The following is a 26,921-nucleotide window of genomic DNA, read 5'->3' on the forward strand; positions in this document are numbered from 1 at the left end:
GGCTGTCGCCTTGGAACATGGAATATGATACGTACCACGAAGAGGTGTGACCCCAGGGGGGAAGCAAGGGGAATGCTATAATGCCCATGGACCATCACCCAGCCAAAGTAGAGACGCGGACTCCCTCTAGAAGAATTTAGCCCAGCCTTATTCCACCCAGAGTGCTACCCACCTGAGGGGGCCCTCATCTGCGTCCTCAGCCTCCTCGAAGTCTTCCCACTTGCTCTCACTCTCATGGGACACTTCTGGAGGCAAAGACTGTGAGAAAGTACTCCAGGAACAGAACTGTGGTAAGGGAATGGTCCCTGAATCTGCCTCCAAACATTCTCCACAGGGTAGCTGGTCTGCCAGTGAAGGGTTGATAGTAAGATACACTTCATCCTTGGAGGAAGGAGAAGGGGTCCCAGGTGGATGGTGCATGTCCCGTTCCTCATTATCACTGTACAGTTCAGGACTAGAAAACAGAAATCCACGTTTCTTCCAGGGTTGATCACAAATCCCGCTCCCCACCTTCCCTTGCCTTCAGGATGCGGTCATGACATGTCACAGGCAACTGTCACAGGCTTCAGACAGTTGCTGCCAGAGCCTCCTCTGGGATCAGGAGGTGAACAGTGGACAGGGTGCAGCCTTGACCTTGAGGAGTCCGTGATTTACTGAGAAGAGTAAGTGGTGAACAGACGTTACAATCAGGTAGTTAGTGCTACAGTACAGAATGCTATGAGGGTTGGCGAGCTCCTTACTGAGTCCAGGAGATGGTGGGGGACTCACTAGAGGACACGGATCAAAAGCAGAGCTCTGACCCATGCTTCATATGGGAAGAGAGTCAGACCTCAGGCAAGTTTATTAACTTCTCTAGAGCCTCAGTTTTTTCATCTGAAAAAATGGGAAGGTCACAAAACATATGGGAGTGTTGGAATGCTTAAGTTAAATAATTCTGATACAGCCAGCCATGGCTCCTGGTAACAGGGTAAGTTCTCAGTAAATGGAGGAGGCCATGATCACTACTATGATTATAGTTCTTTCAACCGAAGAATTAGATGGAAAGAGCCAAAGCAAGAGGCTCAGAACAACTCCAGCAGGTGACCTTCAAAGCACTTTGTGCAAATATCAGGTCCTTTTCTGAGCATTGCAAAAGTGCTTATTTGGAGAGGCAGCTAGCTGGAGTGACATTTACTCCCTGTGTGACATAGGAAGCAGGTGAACAGCGAGGCTCATTGGCGACGAAGATGCAGAAGCAATGGTGAAAGAATAAGGCTTCCAGGGGTTTCCAAAAGTCACCACACACTCCTTTTTGATTAGAAAGAGCAGTTCATGAAGATGACAGAGCATTTTGCACAGGGCTTCCAACATGCAAAGAAGGTGCTCAGAAAATATCTGTAGAGAGTCTGGTTAGAGAAGATGAGTAGGAAAATCTACAAGAAATGCAGACAGGTTGATCTTTGTACCAAACACACAAGTCCTTGTTTATCAGCCTCCTTACCCACACCCATATCAACAGGTTGGTTTTGTCAGTATCCCCTGCCCTCCCCTTCCCTTTCCTGCAATACGTCTTTCCCTTAAAATCAGCACTGGCAACGCCCTATAGCCAAGAACTCCCAAACACCCATACAGGTGGCCCTCCTTCCGGTAGAGCCAGAGTAGCTGTCTCAACCTGAGTTTTGCTGTCAAAGAGACATCCTTTCTGCTCATGAGAGATACAGGGTTCAAGTAAATGTGCATTTCATGTAAATATACACACACTCATGTGCTTTAAAAGGGACTATATTCTGTAAGGACATTCACTTTAAGGAAATATTTTAAAATCCCTAAGCACTTGAAGAACTTGGTTTAAAACCTTAAGCTACTCGACCAAATTGTGTAGAAAAATGTGTTTCTTTGTAAGTATAGGGAGGGAACATCATGGAAGCTTTACCAAAGGGCAGGAAATCCAGCCTGGTGCCCAGGCACACTCTGTCCCCCTCCCCCAACCCCCTCGGCAGCCAACCTGTGCCACCTTCCCTGCCAAGAAGCAGGTGGCAGCAGGGCCACGCCTGGCTGCCTGCACTTCACCTCCCATGACTGTGCTCCTCCAGTCTTTCTAATGATCTCCATGCTCTCCAGATTGGATCTGGGGCTCTAGCTGCTGGCCCCACCAGGAGAGAGATCCAGGGAAGCCATCAGCCTGAGGGGCAAGAGGCAAAGCTGCTGGGTGTCTGGAGAAGGGATGGTGATCTCCAGGGTGGCATTCTGGCCATTCTGGTGACACTCTTACCTCAGGGAGAATCACTGCCCTTCCATCCACCCTTCCACCCAGGCTCCTGACTGCTCTTGGAGCTCTGACCTGGGGTTTGCTTGTGGATGTGGGGAAAGAGAGGGGAGGCAAGAAGAGGCATAGGAAGTCAGATACTGTGTTGCTTTCTTTCTTGTTTTGCAGAGCCCTACTCTTGTGTGGCAGTAGTATGTGTACAGTGCGGTAAAAGAAGAGAACAGGGCGAGAAAAGTAGAATTTCATCTTCTCCATGAACACTCTGGGTTTGCAAGGGTGCTGGCAGCCACTTGACTGTGGAAAGTAACCACCTGGTAGATGGTAAGATCTGGCAGTTTGCTGGGAATTTCAATTGATTGGCATCTGTCTTTAGCTGGAAATAGCTGAGGAAAGAGAAGGAAAACTGACTGGTGTTGAGTTCTTGCTGTGTGCCAGGCTCTGGGCTAGCGCTCTGCATGTGTTATTTCTTTTGAAGGCCACAGCACACTTTGGAGTTACCGAGGTCTTCATTAAGATTTGAGAAGCCTCAAGCTCAGAGAAATCAATTCATCAGACACGCTAGTAGGTAGTAGAGCTGAAACCAAGGCTATATGATCAAGAAGTCAGTCATCGTTTTGATCTAAACCACTGAAAGAAAACTTCACTCGTGGATGCCAGAAGCAAAGAGGCAGTTACCTGGGGCAGTCGCTTCAGAACTGAACTGCGGACATTGAAGGGAGATCCACAAAGAACCACAATCCCACCTTGGAATCCTAATTCTGACACTGCCCAGGAGCTGGGGGAACTGTGTCCAGAGATTGCTGGTCGTGTGCCATGGCTTTCCTTCTGTAGGGGGCAGCCACTAATTATGCGTGCTCTAAGTGCAAGCTAAGGCTCTCTTGGAGGACAAGCTAACACAGTTGAATTTTGTTTGCCTGGCACAACACAGTATACTTTTAAACAATCCTATCTGGATGCTCCTAGGAAACAGGCCTGGCTTCTGTCTGTCACAGATCGAGCCCTGTCTAACTGCATTACCCCACTGCTTTACACTTCCTGTCCCTACTAGTCCCTGTAGATTTGCCCGTATCAGCCTTCTAGGATGCCAACAGTTAAGAGCCATTTAGTGTCAGTGGGTTTATACAATGTCAAACATGAAGCATTGTTCCCTGTTGTTTGGCTGCTTTGTGCCCGTGCATCTAACTAACAACATGCCTAGGAACAAATCGTACCCTCTCTCCATATCCGTGCCCCTCTCTTTGCTCCTGACAGGTTTCCAAGCACCTTGGATATGTGTAGTAAATACTCATCCAACTGAATGAAAGAGTTTGTTTTCGATCAGAACAGGACTGAGAAGGACTCATCCACCCACTCAGGGGTGGATGAGCACAAAAATGCAGACTAAGTTAAAAACAAATGGCTATTAAAATGAACATCACAGGGCTTCCCTCGTGGTCCGGTGTTAAAAATCTGTCTTGCGGTGCAAGGGACACCGGTTTGATCCCTGATACAGGAAGATCCCACATGCCTCAGAGTAACACACCCAGGCACCAAACTCCAAGCCAGCACTCTGGATCCTGTGAGCTGCTACTACTGAGCCCATGTGCTGCAGCTACTGAAACCCAACTGTCCAGAGCCCGTGCTCTGCATGAAGAGAAGCCACTGCAATGAGAAGCTCTGCACACCGCAGGAAAGAGTAGCCCCTGCCTCACTGCAATAGAGAAAGCCTGCGAACAGCAACAAAGATGCACCACAGCCAGAAAATACTATTAAATAAAGAGATCTTTTTTTTAAATGAAGGTTTCAGTCTGGTTTTGAAGATGTAGGGTTTTTTTTAAGCTTCTGTTGATTATAAAGCATCATATTAGCTATAGAAATGATGATGCACACAACGGAAACTCTTTCTTATCACAAAGCTTCAGGAGGCCATGAGGGACGCAGAACAAAGGCTTGTATGCGAAGAAGAAATCCCAAGGCCTGCCATCTGTAGCCTCCAAGGATACTGGAGGACCACTGGGTGGGGTTTGCTTTCCCCAAATCTCACAAGTTGTGATTACCTCAGCTCCAGATTTCATGTTTCTCTTCTTTCATCCTCCTCTCTAAATGCCCAGAACCCTCCTGGCCCAGCAAGCATCTGAGCCATGTTATTAATTGTTTGCTTGTAATTTCTAGCAATGACATGCATACAATTTACAGTATGTCTGAAAATGGACTGAGCCTTACCTTCCAAGTCTCCTGATATCACAAACTGAATCACAGTTTTGCCTCAAATCCTTCTCCAAAGAGGTAGCCAGTGTTGGTGCCTCCATTTCTTGGTGAAGTCTGCATAGATGAGGGAAGGAATCCCGAGGATCAGTCAAGGAAGTGGCCCAGGGTCTCTCGGTGTCTTGGTCCCATTGTGCCTCTTGGGTGGCTTGTTGGAAAGACTCTGGCCGGAGACCCAGGCCCTCCCCTGTGTCTGGGGAGGCACTGTCCCTCCGGCTGTCCCCCTGATCCAGGCTGGGGCTCTGCTCCAAGTCAGTGCATGCTGCCCTGGAGAATTCTTTGTCTGCTGCGAGCACAGGTGTCTATTGAAAGAAATACTACGGATTATTGGATCCATGGTGCACATTGAGCCAAATCTAAGTGTTGCTTTTGTACCCGCGGGTACCGCACTTGGTGCCAATCCACCCCTTTCCGTGCTCTTAAATGAGAGCCTAGTCTTGCTATTTCCGTGTCCACCTCTCCTTCCTTGCACCCACTCGAACCAGGCTTCGGTCTCCATCACTCAACTGAAAGATACCTAATTAGGATCTCTAGTTACCTACATCTTTCTGAAGCCAAAAGATAATTCTCTGTCTTCATCTCTACCTCTCAGCAATGTTCAACGTAATTGGACCCTCCTCCTTCCTGAGAATGTCCTTTACTCGTTTACTCTACTTAAACACTGAGTTTACCCTAAGCTCCACCTTTATCCGAATCACCTCCAAGGCTCCTTCTCAGTCTCATGCGTTATCTCATTTCTTTGGGGTGTCGCATCGCTCAGCCCTCTTCTTGACTTTTTTGGTATTCCTCCCCGAGAAGATCTCATCAAATTTACAGCTCTCAGTGGCATTATCTGCTGGTAATTTCGAATTCACATTTTCCAGCCCTAGCAGATATCCCCATTGAATGCTCTATAAACATTTGTTTGCAGGCTATCAAGAACTGCTGCTTCTTTCCACGTACCTTAAAGTGCTCCCTCAAGCACATCCTGTCTCGGTAAGTGGCGCCACCTTCATTCATTCAGTTACTTGAGCCAACTCCACTCCCGGTCTTCACACCAATGTCTTGTCCAAAAATCATCCCATGGGCTCTACCTCCCAGAGTATCCTAAATCAGTCCTTCTTACAGCTATCTGGCTACAGCCCGAGCCTAAGACACCATATGTTACGTGAATCACTGCCAGATTACCTGCTCCACTCCATCTCTCCCGGCAACCTAAGTGACCTCTCCGAAGTGTGGACCAGATGAGGCCACATTTCCGCTTCACCCTTCATCCTCCCACCTCCCCAGCCCAGTGCCTTCCCATGGCAGCAAGGATGGGATCAGCACATTACCAAAACCTCCAAGCCCTACCTGATGCGGAGCCCAACCCCCTCTACAACTCCTCCCCCTCCACAGTTTCCTTCATTAACTACTGTCCAGGCACAATCCTTATCTTTGTGTCCTTCAAAAATCTAGGTCATTCCTATCTCAGAGCCTTTACACTTGCTATTCCTCCTGCCTGAAATGACCAACTCCAGATGTTTACAGAGCTGCCTCCTTCTCGTAACTATTCTAGTTCTAAACCAAAGTCTCCCTTTCTTGTTCTTCAATCAGAGCTCTGGAACCAAGCGAATGAATGAAAATTCTTCTTCCATGTGGCCCTCAGGTATGAGGAGAGAAGAAGCATGCCCACCATTCCTCGCCTCAAACCCTCTCCATTGGACACTTCTGGGTTCTCTGGTAGAAGCTCTTCTCCAGGACAGGACAACTGTTTCCCTGGCATTTACCAGATATCTGAACAAAGACGCAGGGTACCAGCCCCTTGGCCTGCTGGTCTCTGAGTGTGTGAAATGTGACCCTCTCCCACCCCGTTCACTTGCCTAACACAAGTGCTGTCATCTACCTTCTTTCCAAACTAGCAGCTCTCTGCTTTCCTTCCTATAGCTCTTGTCTCACCAAAGTTGGTATAAAACGACCTCTTAGAGTCCAAGCATCAAGAATACGTGGGTCACCAAGTCCCTGTGCTGTCTCTACCAACTGTCACCCTCAGTGAAAAGTGACTGATTGTGACTGATAAGCCATGGACACGGCTTGTGCACGTCTCAGATGAGGCATCATGAGACCTAGAGAAGTTAGGCAAGTGCCCAAGGTCCTTGCCGCAAACATAGCAGGTACAGATGATTCCGGGTGTCCACGCAGACCCTCCTCCGTGAGCGAGCCCCTCCCCAGGAATTGTGTTCAGCTTAAGGGAACTGCCTCAGCCAAAGCTAGGCCCCTCCCTTGGGCAGCTCATACCCCAGTGCTGTTTGGTACAGATAGCAAAGGTACAGGCTCTTCTGTTCCAGTTAAGGACAGCTCTGAGGGGCCATCTCAGCTTCAGAGTTCCCTCTGGGGCCAGCTGAAGCCCCTGTTGCAGCTGAAGCTCATTTACTTCCCCTTCCGCCCAGCCCTGCTTCTCTCACCCTCACAAGGGTGTCCCGAGAGCTGTCCCCGTCCACCTCCGGCACAGACTCTGTGTCCTGGAAGCTCAGCAGGTGGCAATGTGCTGGGTAACACTAAGTGTCATCCCGGCTAGGCCGTAGAAAGTGAAAGTGAAGTCACTCAGTCGTGTCCGACTCTTTGCGACCCCATGGACTGCAGCCTACCAGGCTCCTCCATCCATGGGATTTTCCAGGCAAGAGTACTGGAATGGGTCGCCATTTCCTTCTCCAGGAGACTACCCAGATATTTGTTCAAATACAAATCTAGATGTTACTGTAAAGGTATTTTTTAAATGAGAGAGTTGTCTATAAATCAGTAGACTTTGCGTGACACAAATAACCTTCTATAATGTGAGAGAGCCTCATTCTGTCAGTTGAAGGCCTTAGGAGAAAAATGACTGAGAGCCCTAAGAAAAATGAGTCCTGCCTCCAGACTGCCATAAGAGTCACACTGTGACATCAACTCTCTGCTAGATATCCAGTCAGCCAGCCTATTCCACAGAATTTAGACTGGCCAAGCCCCACGACAGGGAAGCCTGGTGTGCTGCAGTCCATGGGGTCACAAAGACTCGGATACGACTGAGAGACTGAACTGAACTGAAGCCCCACAATTACCTGAGTCAGTTCCTTAATCTCTCTCTCTCTCTCCACACATGCATACACATATCCTATTTGTTATATTTCTCCCAAGAACCTAATACAGGCATCAACATAATAATCTGAATTTTCCAGATTCCAATGCCTGTCTTCTCTGCACCAGACTATACATGCCTAATCCATGTTTTAGAAGGGTGGACTTAGATCCTTCCTATTTTCCCCTCCATTTCATTCTTCAGAATGGAAATTCTTACCTCCCCTTTGTCTGGTTTTATATGCACTCTCCTTGTTCCTGGTTTCCCCTCTCTGATGCCTGGCTGCCTCTGATGCCAGAGAACCCAGCTCTAGAAGTTTCTCAGTTAAGATTTAAGTATGTAATCAACTACGGGAAGACCTAAATATTGGGAGAGACAGAATCAGGGAGAGGAAGGGAGAAACAGGGCCTTATGAGCTTGTCACAGACTCACTGAGGTTAGGGTGGTGAGCTACATTCCTGCCCCAATGAAATAAGACGGCATTGAACCCTATTCAAGGCAAAAGTCAAGCTTCTCAGGACCCACCAGACAAGAAAGGGGCGCCTGAAGATGATGCATGTGGAGAGAGCAGAGGGCAGCACCCCTTACCTGCCAGCCCTGGTCCATCTCAGGCAGCGCACCTGGAGGGGGTCGGCAAAGCAGGAGCGTGACTTCCTGTGAGGTGCCTCGAAGTAAATGGAGCACCTCCTACCAGAAAGCAAAACCTATGGTTAGTTATGGGGCTGGCCTGGCTGTGGGGGTGTCCTCCTCTGTGTTCCCCACTATCTCTCTGGCCCCTCCTCTCCCTACCTTGTTCTGTGTCTTGGCTGCAGAGAACTTTTGAGAGCAGGGCTGTGGGCCTGACTTCCCCAAACGCATGGATCTAAGGCCACAAAATGATGAGCCAATGCTGAGCTTTAAATGACCAAGGTCTGCTCAGGGCCTTTTCATAGCAGCGTCTGCCAATACTGATGCCTCTTCTTCAGAGAGAAAGAGTGATTCTAGCAAATGACTCTTCCCATTTCAATGTTCATTGCTTCTCTACCCGGCTCATATCAGGAGCTATCGGTCACAGAAACACCACCACTCCAATCTCTAAAGCCTGACCCTCAGCTCCAAGCTTCTGCCCAGGCTCAGCTCAGGCCCTCGGAACTTCTCACCTGTGACACTGCAGTGACCTCCCCTCTGCTCCCTGGCTCCTCCACCCTCACCACCTCCCTTCCTACACATTGCTAATGTGCAATCATTTTAAAATGCAGATATCATCAGGTTCTTCTTCTGCCGAACCCCCTCTCTGGCTCACCTCACCCTCAGCATAAGCACAGCACCCAGAACCTGGTCTTACCTGCTGTCTCTCTCCCACTTTCTCCTCCCTGCACCCACATCTGTAGCTCCCACCATAGTGAACCTCTTGCTCCAAGCCATCCTCTCAAAGCCCCAGGCGTGGGGTTGCCTGAGGAGCTCTTCTTACCTAACTAGACCAGGACTTCTCAACATCTCAGCACTACCGGCACTTTGGGCTGAATAACCTCATTGTCTGAGCTGTCCTGTGCATGGCAGGATGTTGAGCAACACCTCTGATCTCTACCCACTAGATACCATTAGCTGTGACAACCACAAGCGTCTCTGGGCTTCACCAAATGTCCCAAGAGGCAATTTCACCCCTACCTGGGAACCACTGATCTGGATCCTACTCAGTGCCCCCAGCTACAATGGACTGCCACAGAGGGGGCTCCTTCCCAGCTCCCTTGTGCAAGCAGTGGAGCGGGGCTTTTCTCTCTCACTTATTTCCCACAGTGAGTGTTGTTCTTGTCTATCCCACCAGCCCCATGAGCTCTGAGACCCTACAAACTGTCTGTCTGTGTGTCTCCAGTTCCTCATACAGTTGCTGGCCCAGCAGCAGTTCTCAGAGGACAGTTCCTGGACCAGATGAAGGATGCAGGGCGGATGGAGACATCCCCCCTCTAATCTTGTTCCGAGGATTCTCCACCCTTCCCCATCCCTCCTTCATGCGCCTTGCTCTGTGCCCTGGAGGTGGACCTGCATCGTGGGCTACAGAGAAGCTTTCTGCTGGGTTCAGCCAACGAGTGGGTGAGAAGGGGTCAGATCTGAGGAAGAGGGGGACATCCAGGTTGGCTTTCCTGCCCATGCGGTTATCATGGAATCATGATATCTCTCAGCTAATTTCATAGCTCATGTCAGCGAGTCTACTTCACCCAGCTCACTCAGTTTCTGCACTTTGGTAACTGCTTCTACCCACTCCCTCTGGACCGGGGGGAGAGGGTTGATAACTGCATCCTCTGCTCTCAGCCCCAGGGCTCTACGCTTTCCCTTGAGTTTCCCAACAACCTCCACACCTTCATTAAGCTTTCTCAAATGGTCCAATTTCTGCCAGGACCTTGACTGATACGTACAATATTTCACTGAGATGTTATGCCATAAACATCGTTGTTGTTGTTCAGTCAGTAAGTCGTGTCCAGCTGTTTGTGACCCTATGGACTGCAGCACGTCAGGCTTCTCTGTCCTTCACTATGTCCTGGAGTTTACTCAGATTCATGTCCATTGAGTCAATGATGCCATCTGACCAGCTCATCCTCTGCTGCCCTCTTCTCCTTTAGTGTCCACTTTTTGCCTTCTTTTTTATTACGTTTTTTATCATAAACACAACAACCTACACAACTCTACATGTCAAAGCTGTAAATTTAATAGAGAAATGGGAAAGAGAGCAGAAAAGGACCTACCATGGCCCACTGAAACTTCACGCCCACTTCTGGGAGTGAGTGTTAGGAGACCTTTAGCACAGAAGTCAGAGTTTTATCTCGAGTTTCATTACAAACCTAACTCGAAACAAGGTTTACTCAAGGTCAGATACTTAAGAATTGAGATGAAAATTTTAACATGAGGATGTTCTGCCAGTTTCTGTCTTTATGTGATTCAAGCTCAGACTCCAGGTGTGATCTCCAGGAGCCCACAGTATTCCTCACTGAGGGTGGGTGGCCCTGAAGGGAACGTCCTCAGCCCACAAACCTTAGTCCACAAACAGGACTGCATCCCTCACGTCCTCCCACCTGGAAGTCCAGGCCTTCCGTGGACCTTCCGTTCACAGCCAGGATAAGGTCACCAACTGCCATGGCCCCGTTCTCCTCCGCCGGCTGCCCAGGGAAGAGCCGCTTAATCATCACGAGATCACTCTTGAGGTGGCCGTAGTGCTCGCTCTCCATCTGCACAAAACTGAATCCCAAACCACTGGCATTCTTTTTTAGCTTGACTTCAAACTTGGGGCCTGTATCACGGGATGTGAATGAGATCCATCCTTCAGTAAATTACAGATGAAATTTGCCAGCCTCAAAATGCAAATTGTCAAGTAGATGAATTATTTCTGTTTTATGGTAAAAGATTTCACTTTGTTCACTTTTATACAGAGTCTATTATACATTTTATAGGTCAATGCCATCCAGTAGAAAAATGTGAGCTGCATATGCAAACTACATATGTAATTTCAAAGTTTAACCCAACATATCTAACGTATTACCTTTTCAACATGCAATCAATGTGAAAAAAATTATTAATGAGGTATTTTACATTCTTCTTATGAACTAAATCTTTAAAACTGAGTATGTATTTTATCAGTTTGGATTGGCCACACCTCAAGTATTCAATAGCCACATGGGCAAGTGGCTATCATATTGGACAGAGTAATTATAGATAGCCAACAAAGTTATATGTAAAGATACAGTGTATAGCCATCTACAATAGACCCGTATCATTTAGTAGAACTTTTATCTCATATATTCCTGTTACCCTTTTAGAACCCCAGTCATCTTTTAGTGTACTTGAAAAAAACTTCTGGAATAACTAGACCATGACAATAATTATGCCAACTCTATGAAAACGTTTTTGCTGCCATTTTGTTTGGCCCTATGAACTGACCATAGACAAAACAACTGCTTCTGGGCACCAAGGTGGACACAGACTCAGGAACTTTCATAGTCTGGCAGCTAAAGAGGTCTCTAGGCCTCCCCTGGCCTGCCTGTACCACCCCAGTAGAGGGACAGAGCACTAATTTATAAACTCGGATTTGGGGCGAGAATGAAAGTGTCTGAAGCAATTAGGTTCGGGTGCGTCACATGACCAACTTCAGCAGCATCATCATCTGACCACCGTAGCTCACTCTGTAGTCGGTTTCTCAAAGGCCCTCCGTGGAGTGAGCTGAGGAATGATGAAAGAGCAAACGGGCTTGTTTTACGCACACGCCTCCCCCTCCACCACGTGTATTCAACCTGACTTATGCCTTCAGAAAAATCTCCATAAAGGGGTTGAAGCTCCAAATCATGATATTTTAAGGGAATAAGTGTATTCCAGCAGGAAACAAAACCATAGGAAAGTCAGAAAGGCAACCCATCAGAAGATGTGCTACAGTGTCCCCGTAAACTGATCGTGGGTTCGCTTTTTTAAATGCTAATAACTAGGCTAGGTTTCTTAGCACCTTCCTGTCCTCACCCACCTCAGCATTCCTCAGATTTTGCCACAAAAATCTTGGCTGAAATATAGACATTTGATCAGAAAAGGCATGACCCTTTCATTTCAATTTCAACCCCAAACACTTATACACAAGCATTCCAGCAGCTGATCCGAAAACCTCAGAAGGCTTTGGGGCAGAATTATACCTGGTCATCATATTTTGGACACTGCATTTTTTTCCCTAGAAATATTTCATTAGATTGCCTTCCATCACATCAGAAAGTCGGCCCCATTATAACCACCACTGCTCATTATCTTTTGAGAACCCAGATGAAGCCTTCCTGCTTTCCCTTTGGAGATGACAATTCAAAAGCAGCACAGGATGACAGGACAATAGTAACACTCAACTCTCTCTCCTCTCACCATCTGTCGCCGAGACACTGCTTGCGGGCCTTCCAGGCAAGACTGTTGCCAAGGAAACAGCCGTGCACTCCTCTCCCATCCTGTCATTAGCAGAAGGACACTGCTGTGCAATCCTGGGGCCTCTTCTCTCTAAGACCAGTCTTGCAACCTAGAAGTGTGGGTGGATGAACTCAATTTACACCTCATATGGAAACCAGGAGGCTCTCCCTCCACACTGCAAATGCTTCATAATTTTTTTGATACTTCTAGTAGCTGCCTCATTTGAATCTCAAATCCAAATCTCCAATCTAGCCTATTTGTTGGGGTCCAGAGCCACATTTCCAACTGTCTATTGGACAAATGATCCTGGAAGTAATGCATGTATTTCCATTTCAGTATATTCAAGTCCAAATCATCTTCTCTGTCTCGCTCACCCTCCCTGCCCACTCCTCATTCTGCCTAAAACACTCCTATTCTTGCCTTCGCTCTCTCAGAACCCAGACCTGTCCCTCAGCTAACCTCCCAGGGGCCACTCCTGCAGTAGCCCAACTCTCTTCCTTCCACCTTCCAAATACACATCTGGCTTCCAAGGCTTGCATGTTCTCCACCAGAAACATCCCCCACAATGTTCCCTTCTCCATTCCCTCTTCTGTTGCCAGTGGCTAGCTGAACTGGAGCAAGTGCCCTCTCACTTGACGTCCTGGACCCTATCTCCTCTTCCTTCAGTCCATTCCCCTCAAGGTTATTGGTGGATTAAAATAAGACAAGAGTTGAACGTGCAACACTCTTGATTAAAAGTCTCCAGTGTTTTCCATCACCTAAAATTCAACCCCTTGGGACAGTATCCCAGGTGGCTTAAGTCCATCCAGCCTCCCCCTTTATTTCTGGTTCAGTTTCCCACCCTCCTCCCCCACACCATATGCTCCCATTACCCAGAGCATGACCCCATCACCTGGAAGCTCTTGATTCTAAGCTTCCACTCAGGGAACCCAACCCTGCCAACATCCTCCTGCAGCAATGGTCATTCAGCACCAAGCCTGTGACCCCAGAGTGACAGTTGCTACCTGTCATCACCACTAGTAGGTTGGCCAAATACATTCTCTGAGCACGCCCATTAGCAAAGTTCCAAAGAATACAGAATACTAATAAATGATGACTCTGTTTTCAAGATATGTCAACCATGGTCACCAAGACAAGTAAATCTCACCACAAACTAGAAGAATGCTTTGGGCAAGGAAGCAAAAGGAGGCCCTTCCTTGCCTCTATTTGCCAGAGGGGGTCCTAGGGGTTCTCTGCATTTCTGCCAATTGCTCAGTTGCCAAGAGGGAGACCCCAGCTCTCTGGCTTAGGACACTGTGGCAAGCAGAAGCTCCCACTCCCAGGTGGAGGATGGGACAGAGAACAATAACATCCAGATGCTGCCTGGATACTGCACCGAAAGAGAACTTTGAAATTAATGCTCTGTGCATCCTGATTTCTACGTCATTGTCGTTAAAGGACCCCCAGGACAGTGTGTCCTATAATTACAAAAGATGATGGGACTGTCACGAACTTGGGGTGTGCTGGGGTGTCAGTGCATGCCAAGACCAGTGCTGAGAGGCCCTGAGAGCAGATGGAGGCATTGGCCAGCTACGGCTGGAGCTGAGGGTATGAGAGGACGGCCGGAGCCAGGCAGGAGCAACCCCTTCACTTCATCAGCTCAGTCCAACTGTCTGATTCCAGACTCCAGGCAAGTGACAGTAAGATTTTCAGGGCTCTCTGTGGGAGGTGAGCTTCCCTGCCTGGGAACATCTGCCTGCTCCCTCCTGACTTTGACACCTCCAGGGAAAAGTGCAGCTAAAAGGTAGATGTGAAAGGAAAAAAAGCAAACAGATAAGAAAGTCTCGTTTGTTTCCTGCCTACTCCTCTCGCACCCAGAGGCAACTGCAGCTTCCGATGTTGCCAGGAAATCTCTGGAGGGATGGGAAGCTCCCCAGTAACCAGTAATGTTGCACTCACCTGTCCAGAGCCCTTGAGGCACTGCACGGCCTGCTTGTGGGTGAGGCCGCACAGACTCACTCCATCCACCTGCAAGAGCCGGTCACCTGGGAGGGGAAGATGTCATGTCCCCGAGCTCCTCAAGCTGCAGGAAGGACTCGGGAGACCCTGCCCAGCACCTCTCCATGCAGCCTCAAGGAGGAAGCTGGGAGGAGCCCCGACTAGGCCTGAGTGCTGGCCCCTGTGAACACCTCCACACTCAGTGGTCCAGAAGCTTCTGTCATTGGCTCAGCGTAGTTAAGCCAACTAACAAGCACGGCCTTGTCCTTTTTCTCAACTTCCCATGAGACTATTTTTGAAAGTTTTTGCAAGTCTCTTACAAGTAACATTCATATCTCCAGGACATTTTTTATTTCAAAAAAAGGTCAGGGAGACCCAGTTGATGCCAGGGACACTGAAATTCTAGTGGAAATGTATGTGGGTAAGATCTCAGTGCATTTTTTAGCTCCATTCTGGCCATTTTGGAGAGCAGTGAAAACTCTCCCCCTTCCTTCAGAGCAATGGGCTTGAGGAAGGCCAGATAGGAGGCTTGCTGGAGCACTACTCCCATGAAAGCCAAATGGCCACAAGCTTATTTAAAAATCTCATATTTTTAAATCACCTGTTTCCCAAGTATTTTGAGCCCCATGTTACGTGTCAGGTAGGTGGGCTTTTCCAGGGGAAGAGGCTGAGAGCTAGAGAGACAATCATTTGTACAGGAGAAAGAGTGAGAGTTGGGCAAGCCTTGCAGGCTGCAACCCCCAGGCCAGGGATCCTCACACCACAGAATGCAGAGCCCATCCCTCACCCTGCAGGATCCGCCCTTCCTTGGCAGCTGGCCCTCCAGGAACGATGGATTTCACGTAGATACCTCCACAGAACACACTTGTGTTAATTCCTCCCTGGAAAATACAAAAAAAAAAAAACTCACCAGCCATTTGCTCCCCTCCTAAATGGGCTTTCCCAACCTCCCTGACTCAGAGAGCCCCCATCTGCAGTGCAACTCTACCTATCACGTCCTATTTATGTGACACCATCTTATATATTCACTTGTTCGTTTAGGCTATATTATCCCCTGAGCAGGAAGGTGAGATGCTCATAAGAAGTATAACAATATGAGCTGGATAAGAGAGTTGTGCTGTGTCCAGCCCAGCACTGGCCCATGGCAGATGCTCAGAAATGAATCATATCAATGCTCCACTTTGTGTCTCCATAAGCAGAGACCAGCAAAGGTGGATACAGCTATGATCCAAAAGGCTGGTGCCTGGCCTGTCCCACACACTCATGTGTTGATCTGTGTATGCAAAGGTAGAATTCAACTACACAGTGTTCTGCAGTTTACTGTTTTTTTAACTTAACAATAGATCACTAAGGTCCATACCATCACTAGACAAAGACCTAACCCTTTTTCTTCTAGTTTTTCCATGCATGTATGTACACACGTATAAAGATTCAGTGGGGTTATATCATCTATGTACAATTTTTATCCTCACTCCTCCAGGGTCCGCCAGATGGAGCTCCAGAATCAAATGCAGTGTCCATGCTGAATAGAAGTCTTGCCAACCTGACTTTGTCCTGGCCTTGGACATGGGAGCTTGAGGCCCCGCTGTGTCCCTGCTGTGGATGACTGGAGACAACCCCACCCATCTTTGGCTTGTGTCCCTGAATCCCCACCCTGCCACCCTCTCCTTATTGTCCAGTGTAACCTTAATCCCAACCATGCTCCTTGGAGTGTCTGCTCATCCCAAGCTTGTCATTAGTGCCCCAGTTTCACCTTCAACTCCTATTCTTCACTGAGGCTCCCACAGATTTCCTTGGTTCATCACTTCTGGCATGCTGCTTGTACCCAATGGGCACTGGGTTATTAGAGACTGGCATATGAGTGTAATGCCCACCAAGGCTCCAGATGAACATCTTTCAACTATTTACTTTTCAAACTCTTAGAAATTCTTACAGTCACGCTGAATCCAAGTGTCCCATCTTCTTTAACCAGCTCCACAAAGTAAATTTCGCTGGCATTGGTTTCTGAAGGTGATGGAGGACAGGAAGAACCAGCACCCTGCACAAACAAACAGAAGGAGAGAAGGTGTGAAGGCACGGGCCCTGCCTGAGCAGATGGCATCTCTTACCTCTCCCTCACTCTCAGGAGATAGAGAAAAAAAATTGCACACTAAAATAATCATAAGTTTCAGGGTTGGGCCAACAGAGGATTCCTTGTATGAAACTTGGACTTGTCTCCTGGTCACTCCAGCTTTGTTTCCCAATCCACAGGACTGGAATGAGCGATCTCCTTCTAACAGTGAGTATGAATGATGCCTGATGCCTAACAAGGACTCAATCGATTCCCTTCTGTTTCTACTTGAGATGCAAATATTGTTATGAGAACTGAAGTCATTCAGACACTTCCTACACACGACACCATTCAAGTGAGGGCATGCTGGATACCAGACACATAGCAGCTGCCCCAGCAGAAGAAAACCTCGGGAGGATCTTCAGCCATGTCTAGCGAGAGTAGCTGCATGGGTCTCTACTCTACAGTGAGTGAATGCGTGAGGGAAGGACAGAAGAGAAAATCATCGACCTCATCCCAGGCATTCTGCTCAGTGCTGTGACGCATGATATGTTAAGTCATCCTTCCAATCATAACCTTAATTGAGCACCCACTATATGCCAGGTACTGTAAAAGTTGGGGAGGTGGCAGTGATGAGACACGCATGCCCATATCGAACACTTCTAATGGGGAAGGATCTTCCAATGAGCTGTGCCAAGAAGATGGGGCCACATACTCCCAGCCTTTTGTCCTATCTGCCTCCTTGACTTAGCTTCTTCTTGGTCTGCCTTGTCAGAAAATACAGTTAGCACATAGAAAATAAATAGGCTGAAGTAAGCTAAAAAAAAAATCTTTGATACTAATATTTGGTCTTTGACTTTAGTTCCTGACACAGAGCTCTCAAATCCCTTGGAATTTTCTGGGTGAGGAGAATGTCTTTGGTTCTAAAGAGTGGACTCTGACTTCCTGTACAGTTTCAGGATGGGGACTGGTGACCAGAAAATCAAACCATGATTAGAAGCTTGGAACTTTCCACTCCACCCAACTCCCCATGCTCTGGGGAGGCAAGAGGAGCTGGAGGTTGAGCTAAAGATCCATCATGTCTGTGTGCTGAAGACTCCATAAACATTTTAAAAGTATGGGATTCATAGCTGCTGTGTTGATAAACGCATCTACGCAGGAAGTATGGCACACCCGCACTCCAGAGGGAGAAGATCGCGCTCTCAGGACCCTTCTAGACTCCATCCTGTGCATCTCTTCATGTGCCTGTTTCCATTAAAAACATCCTTTACAGTAAATCAGCAATGGCTGATTTCCATTTGAAACTGAACCGTTTCTGAATGAAACTCTTTTCCTGGGTTCTGTGAGTTGTTCTAGGAAATTAACAAACCCAAGGAGGTGGTTACAGAGAACTCCAGTTTGCAGCCGCGTCGGACAGGAGTGTGGGTAACCTGGGACCAACGACTTGACTGTGATCTGAAGTGGAGCCGTTTCAAGGACCTAGTCCTTCACCTGTGGGATCTGGTGCTAATTCCAGCCCATTAGTGACAGAATTGCTCGATGTGGAAAATCCACAAAACTGGGGTCACGGTGAGATAAAGGAGAACAGAGGTTCATTCTGGACGCAGGGCTTTGAGGTGGAGTGAACCAGAAGACACACAGCTGACAGCGCTCCATGGGGCCCAGAGCAAAAGGGAAAGAGATCTGTGGGGCAAGGAGCCCTTTCCATCAGTGAAACACAGCTGGAGGGTGGTGGCCCAGGATCTAAGGCAGACAGTTCTCTGCACCCCGAAGCCAGCCTTTCTCTTCTTCCTCCTTGGTGTGTTGTCAAGAGCAAAGCCAATGAGTTGCAGCCTGAGGGCCAACTAGAGGCCAACAATGCGAGAGGTCTGATTGTCCCTGCATTGGCCGCAGCAGCAGCCAGTCATTACCAGCCGCCGTTTTAATTAGTGGCCGGGGCCACTGAAACCTCGAACACTGGGCCCTGGTACTGCACGCCAAGTTTTCCCTTTTCCCTTTTATATTTTTCTCAACAACCATGTACTGTGAGCATTTATTTCCATTTTGAAGATGAGAAAACTGAGGGTCAGAGAAGTTAAGTAACCTCTATCCGCCTGACGTGGCAAATAGAGAACAAAGAAGAACTTTTGAGCCAAGGCTGCTGGGCTCCACAGCCTGTTCTCTTTACTCCGGGCTCTAGCGTGAAGCAAGAGGATGGTTACCTTTAACGGCAGAGCAGACAGCTGAGGGCTCAACCCGGGCATTACGCTCTGAGTCTGAGCCATTTCCAGTTCTTCGATATTTCTCTCCCGGTCTTGTGTGTGTGATGAAAGACTTCCCTGGTGCCCATTGCTCAGGCTGTCTGTAGAGCATACCCCTGAATTGGCTGTGCTGTTCTTCTCCTCGCTTGAGGTATTGCCACAAACACCTAGAAAAACAAGCCAAGAGGAAATTGACAGCCTGGAAAAAGGCTGGTGTCTCGGTGGCATTTCTATGTGGGGCACCGTGTTTTCCTCCAATGATGGAAAGGTCTTTCATAGCAGCTGGGAGCCGGGTGAGTTTAGCACCTCACAAAACATGATGCATTCAGAATAGAGGAAGGGAGGATTCTGGATGTGCTCTAGAAGCTTAGATAGAGCTCGTGTGACCCAATTATGAAAACGCAGGAGCAACATACAGCTATAATGGCAGTTCCCCCTAACTAAGCTCTTGTCATGGGATGAGCACCAAACACACATATATATATGTAGCTTTCCATCTGTTTTACATGCCCGCCAGGAAGGTGTGACCCCAGCTCAAACATAAAAAAGCAAAGTGAAAAGGATTAAATCTTGCCCAAGACCCCATAACCAGCATGCACTCTTAAAGCTGGCCTCTTCCAGGGTCCCTGCTGATTGCACCTGTAATCACCCTATGATCCAAAGACCAAAGTGTCCAGTCACTGGGAGCAGCTTTGCACTAACTGATGGTGGACTCCTTTCTGGTGAAGACTGGGCCACTGATTGCCTTTTACCCCATGTCTTACCCGTGAGCTGACATACAGCAGAGGAAAGAACCTGAAGAACCAATAGGCAAAACCCTGGGCAAGGTGATTCCCATTTCTGGACCTTGACTTCCTTCTATCTAAAATAGAAATAATATCAACCACTTCACAGGGTTGGTGAGGCTTAGAGATTACATACAGAGAAAGATGTTTATATATGGAGAGAGGGGGGGAGAGAGAGATTACAGCTTAGTACTTGGTACCAAGAGCCTGGATATGTGTATTTACTATTCATGCGTTAGTATCAGTGACTCAACTAGATCCCCGTATATACGAGGAAGGAACACAGTTAGATTTTCTTTAAATCTGGATATATAGACACATAAGTAAGTTTACGACTTTTGATACAGACTCATTACCACCCCAGAAAGTGCCCAAATCCAGTGAATGAACTTAATTTAATGAATTAGATTAGAAGTTGTTCAATCCTAAAGGTATTTGGTAGAGACTGGTGGAGCCACCATTCGGTAATGCCTTATTTCTGGCCATTTTATTCAGATTCTGCTGCCATAGTCCTCGGGCAACGTTGGCAGCATCTGTTCATTTTCTCCCGTACCCTCGACAAGAGATGAGGACAGGACTTACAATTGTATTAAAATGTCAAGCTGTGCAACGTATGTCCTGCCTAATGGAAATACAAGCTAGGAGACCTTCTACGGGTAATTAAAACTCATTTTACTGTAGATGGTGATGACTTCTCCTGAGAGAATGATACCTGTCTTGTTCCTGACCTCCAATCTAGAGCACCTCCCCCAGTAGCACCTCAATCACATAGAAACTCCTGGCGATCAAGCCTCTGCCCACAGTGACCAGCTGGAGTCTCTGTGAAAACATCTTCCTCCAACAAAGGCGGCAGCTGTGTCGAGGATCTCCAGCTGTGACCAGGCAGTTACTCACAGGTGACAGGTCCCCAGGATGAGAGTGCGTGTAACTCAGAGGCACTGTGGCTGCTCTATCATCTAAAGTTCTAATGTGAGACTGTGATTTTGAGCCTCACAGATTTGGGGTGCCACCCTCCAATCCTAGCTGGCACCCTTAACACAAATGACTCCAGCTCACTTGCATTATGTTTCTCGATTTAAGAAAAGGATGATTTGATTTCTCCTTTCTGTCCCTCCTGTGGAACGTGTAGAGGGAAACCAAGGACAGCTAAAGTAATGTGGGAAGGACAGTGACAATATACAAAAGCCAATACAGCGGTGAGCTGCGGCTGGTATTTTGGAAGGGCTGGGCAGGCTCCTGGGTCAGCTCTAAACACAGGGTGAAAGGCATACGTCTGCGGCCCCAGCTTTGCCGCCTCTCCCACTCCCCGTAGCTGCTGGGCCCCGGGGGGCTGCGGCCCCGGGAAAGCCATCTGGGGATGGTGTGCACACGTGCAGGAATGAGAGCGATTTTTCGGTGGGCACAGCAAAGGGGCAACAACATTCAGGACCCAGCACTGCTGGCTGGTGTGGCTTGAAGCGTTGCTGTGCATGAGAGGGAATTATACAAAGCTCCTCGAGCACGAGCCTTGCTTTGCAGGCAGTCTGCTGGCAAACAGGATCATCCAACCAAAAAGCAGTGGAGGGTCTAGGTGACTGGGAGGGAAAGAGATGTTAATACGCCCCATCACTTCCATCAAGCCCCCACCAAATCTGCCCCAGATAAACATAGTAATATCATTTTTTGATAGTAGATAGTCGTATAGTTATCTAAAGGATGAATAAAAACATCTTAAAAAGAGAAAAACAAACCTTTACTCGATTGATCTGTAACACGCTAAGCCTTGGTGAAGTAAGAACAGAATGCTTGTTATGTGAGTAGCCCCACCCCCATCTCCTTCCCTTTTGATTGCCACACCTATGCCCCCAGCTATGCAGAAACCCAGCAGCAGCCACTTTCAATAAGGACTTGGGTGACAGAAAGCAGATCCTCCCTGTCATGCAAGAAAACGGGCACCGAAACACGCAATGGCTGCATCTGATAAAGAACCAAGGCAGGCTTCTCCCGTTCAGCAGGACAAGCAACGGTAGAGCCTGTGCTGGCCCTGAAATTGTGGAGTTTATTGATTTGTGCCAAAGCCATTACCACGGGGAAAGTAATGAACAAGACCTCCATGACTTAAAATCCCAGTCCCAGAAGGTAAAGATGCACGCCTGAGAATAAAGAAGACTCTCCAGCTTCTGAAAGCAGATGAAGACATACCTTTTGACTGAGAAATGATTAACTCTATGTTGTCAGGAGAATTCTGAATCATTCTAACAGCCATATCGAATGTGAAGCCCTCCAGACTGATGCGATTCAGGGCTAGGATCTGCCCTCCTGGAAGAATTAGACATCTCAATCATCCCATCAAGAAAATGAAAAAGAGCAATTCCTTAAAGCAGCATCTCTTGCAATTTAAAAAGACATACCTGGTTTGATCTTTTTGGCTTTTTCAGCTGGTCCCCCAGGTATAATAGAAGATATAAAGATGCCAGGATCCACTTTGCCTACATCTTCCCCCTCATTAATCACAAAACCTGTAGTCCAATTATATTAAAGAAGATGATGATGATTTTGCAGCTCAGAGAGGTTGGGTTATTTACTTGAGATTATGCAGCTGATATTTGTACCTAGGCCCTCTGATCTTCAAACAACTCTTTCTACTCTGCCATGATGCATGGAGAAAAGTAGATGGTCTCCCTTTCAGAAGCACAGCTAAAGCCCATCAATGTACATGGATTTTGCTCCAGTACATAATCAGAGATAAGAAAAAGATGATATTTAATCAAGTACTTTCTCTCAGTGCCTTATTTCTTGTAAGGTTATAATAAGGTTCTTAGGGGTCTTCAAATGTGGTAAATTGTAAGAGGTGAAAAATATTGTCTATTCTTCTCCATCACTAAGAATTTCAATATACTAAGATATAGTGTTAGGTGAAAAATTGTTTTTCTACCTTGTTCTTAGATTTTCAAGATACACACTCCAAAATCTTATAGGATCTAAAAAGAAACTTTTGTCCCCAAAGTCCCATTACTCATTAGGGATATTTAAAGGGAAGAAAAAGAAGTGATCACTGAAAAAAGGCAAATTGGAAGAGGACAGGCAGGAAAAGGGAGTAGGAAAGTCTAAAGGGAAGATGGTACACACTTCCTTTCTGCCCAGAGAGAGAGAGACTGGGACTCCTCTACCGGGGGCCCTCTTACCAAAACCACGGTGTGGGTCCCGGCTCAGAGTCACATGCACAATTTCTCCATCTGGTTCAGCTATAAAGCTCCTTCTCCTGTTATTTCGTGATCCTAGATATGAAAATAAAGCCACACATTGTGCTTTTTCCCAAAATTATCTGAGAGGTAATGCAAAGGGTGTGAACAGCATTTCACACACACACGGGTGTGCACGTGCATAATACTGTGCACCGACCACGGAGCACATACCGGATGAGCTCACTGGGCCAGCGGTGGCTCATCAAAAGCAGAGGAAGGCAGGGTGGGCCATGTGCTTGTTCTGCACGACTTATTACAGCTATTCTTTTTCTGCACTGGTCTTAGGATAAGACAGAATTTGAGCAGAGGTGACTTTGCTGACAGGGCTTCCCAGAGAGTACAATGGTAAAGAATCTGCCTGCTGATGCAGGAGATGCAGGAGACATAGGTTTGATCCCTGGGCTGAGAAGATCCCCTGCAGGAGAAAATGGCGACCCACTCCAGTATTTTTGTCTGGATAATCCCATGAACAGTGGAGCCTGGAAGACTACAGTCCATGGGGTCACACAGAGTTGGAAACGGCTGAGCAACTGAGCCTGTACAACCCTGCTGATGATGAAAGCCAGAACTAAAGTTGAGCGCAGAGATGACACAGCAAAGCCTTCCTCTTGTTGGCCCCTCACCACCAAGCGTGATGTGGCCTCAAAGTCCAGCGGAGGCACCCTGCAAGTTTGCCCCCAGCTTGGGTCTTGCAGGGGACTCAAGACAGAGCCTTAAGGGGCATTCCAATTCTGACCACAGAGCACATGGACAAATCCCCAAACGGTAACCCACCCCTCAAAGATTTCCACATCACGCCCTCCCACAGGGCACCATAATAGGACTGGCACACAGGTCATGTAAAGAGCCTCCTGGTGGTATTCCAGATTCAGCCCCCAGGCTTAATGCTCACAAATAATATACATATTAATATTTATCTATATGTATATTAATATCTTCATAACACAAATATCTTCTCTAACTCAGGAACTTTTATGTCCCACTGGGGACCTTCCTAGAGGATATATGATGAAGAGGGAGGCCGTCTGCCCTGATTATGTTTTCTGATAAGAGAAAGTGAAAGTGTTAGTTGCTCAGTCATGTTTGACTCTTTGCAACCCCATGGATTGTAGCCCACCAGGCTCCTCAGTCCATGGACTTTTCCAGCCAAGAATACTGGAGTGGGTTGCCATTTTCTTCTCCAGGGAATTTTCCAGGGATTGAGCCCAGGTCCCCCACACTGTGGGCAAATTCTTTACCATCTGAGCCCCCAGGGAATCCCCTTTCTGGTAAGTAGTGGGAGATGATATTCTGGGACTGCATGAAGAGTTGTAACAAAAATGAATGAAGCATTTTTCTAACCATGCCTCTCCATGGCAGGTATTCCTCACACTGGACCAGAGTGCTCAGAATCTTGGCCAGTGCTCACACATTTCAGATCAATGTGCCCAGCCCAAGCCAAAGGTGGACAATAAGGGCTCTTCTCAACCATAAGTACTTTTGAGATTAATGGAAAAGCAAAAAGACTGTGAACATTGTTGGAGAAGCAAAATGAAGTGATGGCAAAAGACTGAAAGCAAGCTTAACGGGTAAGGTTTCCTTTACCCCTGCTTGGCCGATGGTTGGCCTGTACCTGTGCGCATGCTCTGAGCAGGCTGCCTAGAGAGAGGGTCACAAGTTGTTGGCTTCTGAATCAAACAGAGGCGCTCCAGCTGCTCTCGGCCAAGGCAGGGGCTGTGGGGAAAGACAACAAGTTTAGACAAGAGGCCCCTGGGAGGCAACTTCCCACCATTCAGAGTATGTGTGGTGGTCCCATGCTCTATCGGTCAGCAGATCTCTAGATGCCATCAAAGGCTGACCTGGTTATTCCCTTTTCATGGAAAGTTATCAGTAACCTCTGATGAAAGAGATGGGAATACCAGACCACCTGACCTGCCTCTTGAGAAACCTGTATGCAGGTCAGGAAGCAACAGTTAGAACTGGACATGGAACAACAGACTGGTTCCAAAAAGGAAAAGCAGTACATCAAGGCTGTATATTGTCACCCTGCTTATTTAACTTATATGCAGAGTACATCATGAGAAACACTGGGCTGGAAGAAGCACAAGCTGGAATCAAGATTGCCAGGAGAAGTATTAATAACCTCAGATATGCAGATGACACCATCCTTACAGCAGAAAGTGAAGAAAAACTAAAGAGCCTCTTGATGAAAGTGAAAAAGGAGAGTGAAAAAGTAGGCTTAAAGCTCAACATTCAGAAAACGAAGATCATGGCATCCGGTCCTATCAGTTCATAGCAAATAGATGGGGAAACGGTGGAAACAGTGGCAGACTTTATTTTTGGGGGCTCCAAAATCATTGCAAATGGTGACTGCAGCCATGAAATTAAAAGATGCTTACTCCTTGGAAGGAAAGTTATGACCAACCTAGACAGCATATTAAAAAGCAGAGACATTACTTTGTCAACAAAGGTTCGTCTAGTCAAGGCTATGGTTTTTCCAGTGGTCATGTATGGATGTAAGAGTTGGACTATAAAGAAAGCTGAGCATCGAAGAATTGATGCTTTTGAACTGTGGTGTTGGAGAAGACTCTTGAGAGTCCCTTGGACTGCAAGGAGATCCAACCAGTCCATCCTATAGGAAATCAGTCCTGGGTGTTCATTGGAAGGACTGATGTTGAAGCTGAAACTTCAATACTTTGGCCACCTCATGCAAAGAGCTGACTCATTTGAAAAGACCCTGATGCTAGGAAAGATTGAAGGCAGGAGGAGAAGGGGATGACAGAGGATGAGATGGTTGAATGGCATCACCAACTCAATGGACATGAGTTTGGGTAAACTCCAGGAGTTGGTGATGGACAGGGAGGCCTGGCGTGCTGCGTTTCATGGGGTCACAAAGAGTCGAACACAACTGAGCAACTGAACTGACTGACTGACTGATGTGAGTCATTAAGGGTTGTGAAAACCTGGCATTCATAAACTAAAAGTAGAGGAGATTACTGAGGACTCTGATTCAGCTTTCGATTGAGAAGGCCGGCTGCCATGCAATGTTGCCAGTCCCCTCATGGGCATGTCCACTAGTGAGAGAGTCAGTTCCTAGGCAGGTTGATAAGGAGTCTAGGGGTCCCCAAGGAGAGAGGGGTCTGGAATTCTCAAGGAGGAAGAAAGGACAAACTTTTTTTCTTTCTCCACATTCCTTAGGATTATATAACAATAATGTATCCTACCTGAGGACAGTCTCTGGATTAAAACTTCTGGCTAATTCTGTTATCTTAAAATGTAAATTATGGGAGGTCTTTACAACCTCCAGACATTCTTTGGATTATATAACTTCGTTGTTAACACTAGCAAGCGGGTAGTCTTTCTGCTCCCTTCTGATGCCTATGTCAGAAGCTTTCTCTATCTCCTTTATACTTTAATAAAACTTTATTACACAAAAGCTCTGAGCGATCAAGCCTCGTCTCTGGCCCCAGATTGAATTCTTCTCCTCCGGGGGCCAAGAATCCCAGTGTATTCGCGTGATTCAACAACAACCTTTCACTAGCAGATCACTGGAAGGGTATTTTGCAGTCAAAGCATTCTCAGATGGCCTCGAGTCAGTCATGGCTTCTTTGAGCTTTTAATCTATCAGGTGAGCTGAGCTCACCGTCCCAGTCATCCCCAGCAGTGGGCTGGGCATGTAAATAACACAGTCTTGGAGGCTTCAGACCAGTCCAGATGAGTACCGTCAAGAGGAGAAGAATCAGCCAGCCAAGCCCTGCCTTAAATTTGTAACCCAGAAAATTGTGAAATAGAATAACGCGATGCTTGCTATTTTAAGCCACTGTGCTTTGGGGTTGTTCGTCACACAGTAATAGATAGCTTGGCTTCATCATTACTGATTGGGTTTGCAGTATATGGTGATGCATATTTGCATCAACAGATTGGGAGCCATAATTTTCTATGAATTGCTTTAAGATATAATATATGCATCACAATCCAAATCAACCACCCTTTCCTCTTGCTGAAACAGATGTATAACTCATTCCAAAGAACAGCTCCTGTAACATCTTCATTGCTCCTGTAACATCACATGCTGCCTGTGAATCTGTGCTATTTTTATTGCACCATGTTAGTGCAATCCAACTGATAGGCTAGTTTAAAATTTATGGATCATTGTGTTATAATGTAGAGTTATGTTGATAAGCTCATTATTTTGCCTTGCA

General features: G+C 47.2%; 1 protein-coding gene across 1 annotated transcript in view; it reads right to left on the bottom strand.

The window, feature by feature from the left end:
• Window positions 1-1,363: 1,363 nt before the first annotated feature.
• FRMPD2 (FERM and PDZ domain containing 2) overlaps window positions 1,364-26,921 on the bottom strand; it is a 95,610-nt gene continuing 70,052 nt past the window's right edge. The window contains exons 18-30 of the mRNA XM_010854407.1: window positions 24,353-24,453; window positions 22,681-22,773; window positions 21,907-22,014; window positions 21,698-21,814; window positions 18,693-18,898; window positions 16,375-16,479; window positions 15,229-15,322; window positions 14,403-14,488; window positions 12,426-12,573; window positions 10,610-10,824; window positions 8,151-8,249; window positions 4,448-4,791; window positions 1,364-1,412 (exon numbers count right to left, since the gene is read on the bottom strand). Of these exons, the coding sequence (XP_010852709.1) occupies window positions 1,364-1,412; window positions 4,448-4,791; window positions 8,151-8,249; window positions 10,610-10,824; window positions 12,426-12,573; window positions 14,403-14,488; window positions 15,229-15,322; window positions 16,375-16,479; window positions 18,693-18,898; window positions 21,698-21,814; window positions 21,907-22,014; window positions 22,681-22,773; window positions 24,353-24,453 (1,765 nt within the window). The remainder of the gene's footprint in view (window positions 1,413-4,447; window positions 4,792-8,150; window positions 8,250-10,609; window positions 10,825-12,425; window positions 12,574-14,402; window positions 14,489-15,228; window positions 15,323-16,374; window positions 16,480-18,692; window positions 18,899-21,697; window positions 21,815-21,906; window positions 22,015-22,680; window positions 22,774-24,352; window positions 24,454-26,921) is intronic.

Source organism: Bison bison, unplaced genomic scaffold, assembly GCF_000754665.1.
Source record: "Bison bison bison isolate TAMUID 2011002044 unplaced genomic scaffold, Bison_UMD1.0 scf7180017864341, whole genome shotgun sequence".
In the NCBI taxonomy this organism is placed as follows: domain Eukaryota; kingdom Metazoa; phylum Chordata; class Mammalia; order Artiodactyla; family Bovidae; genus Bison; species Bison bison.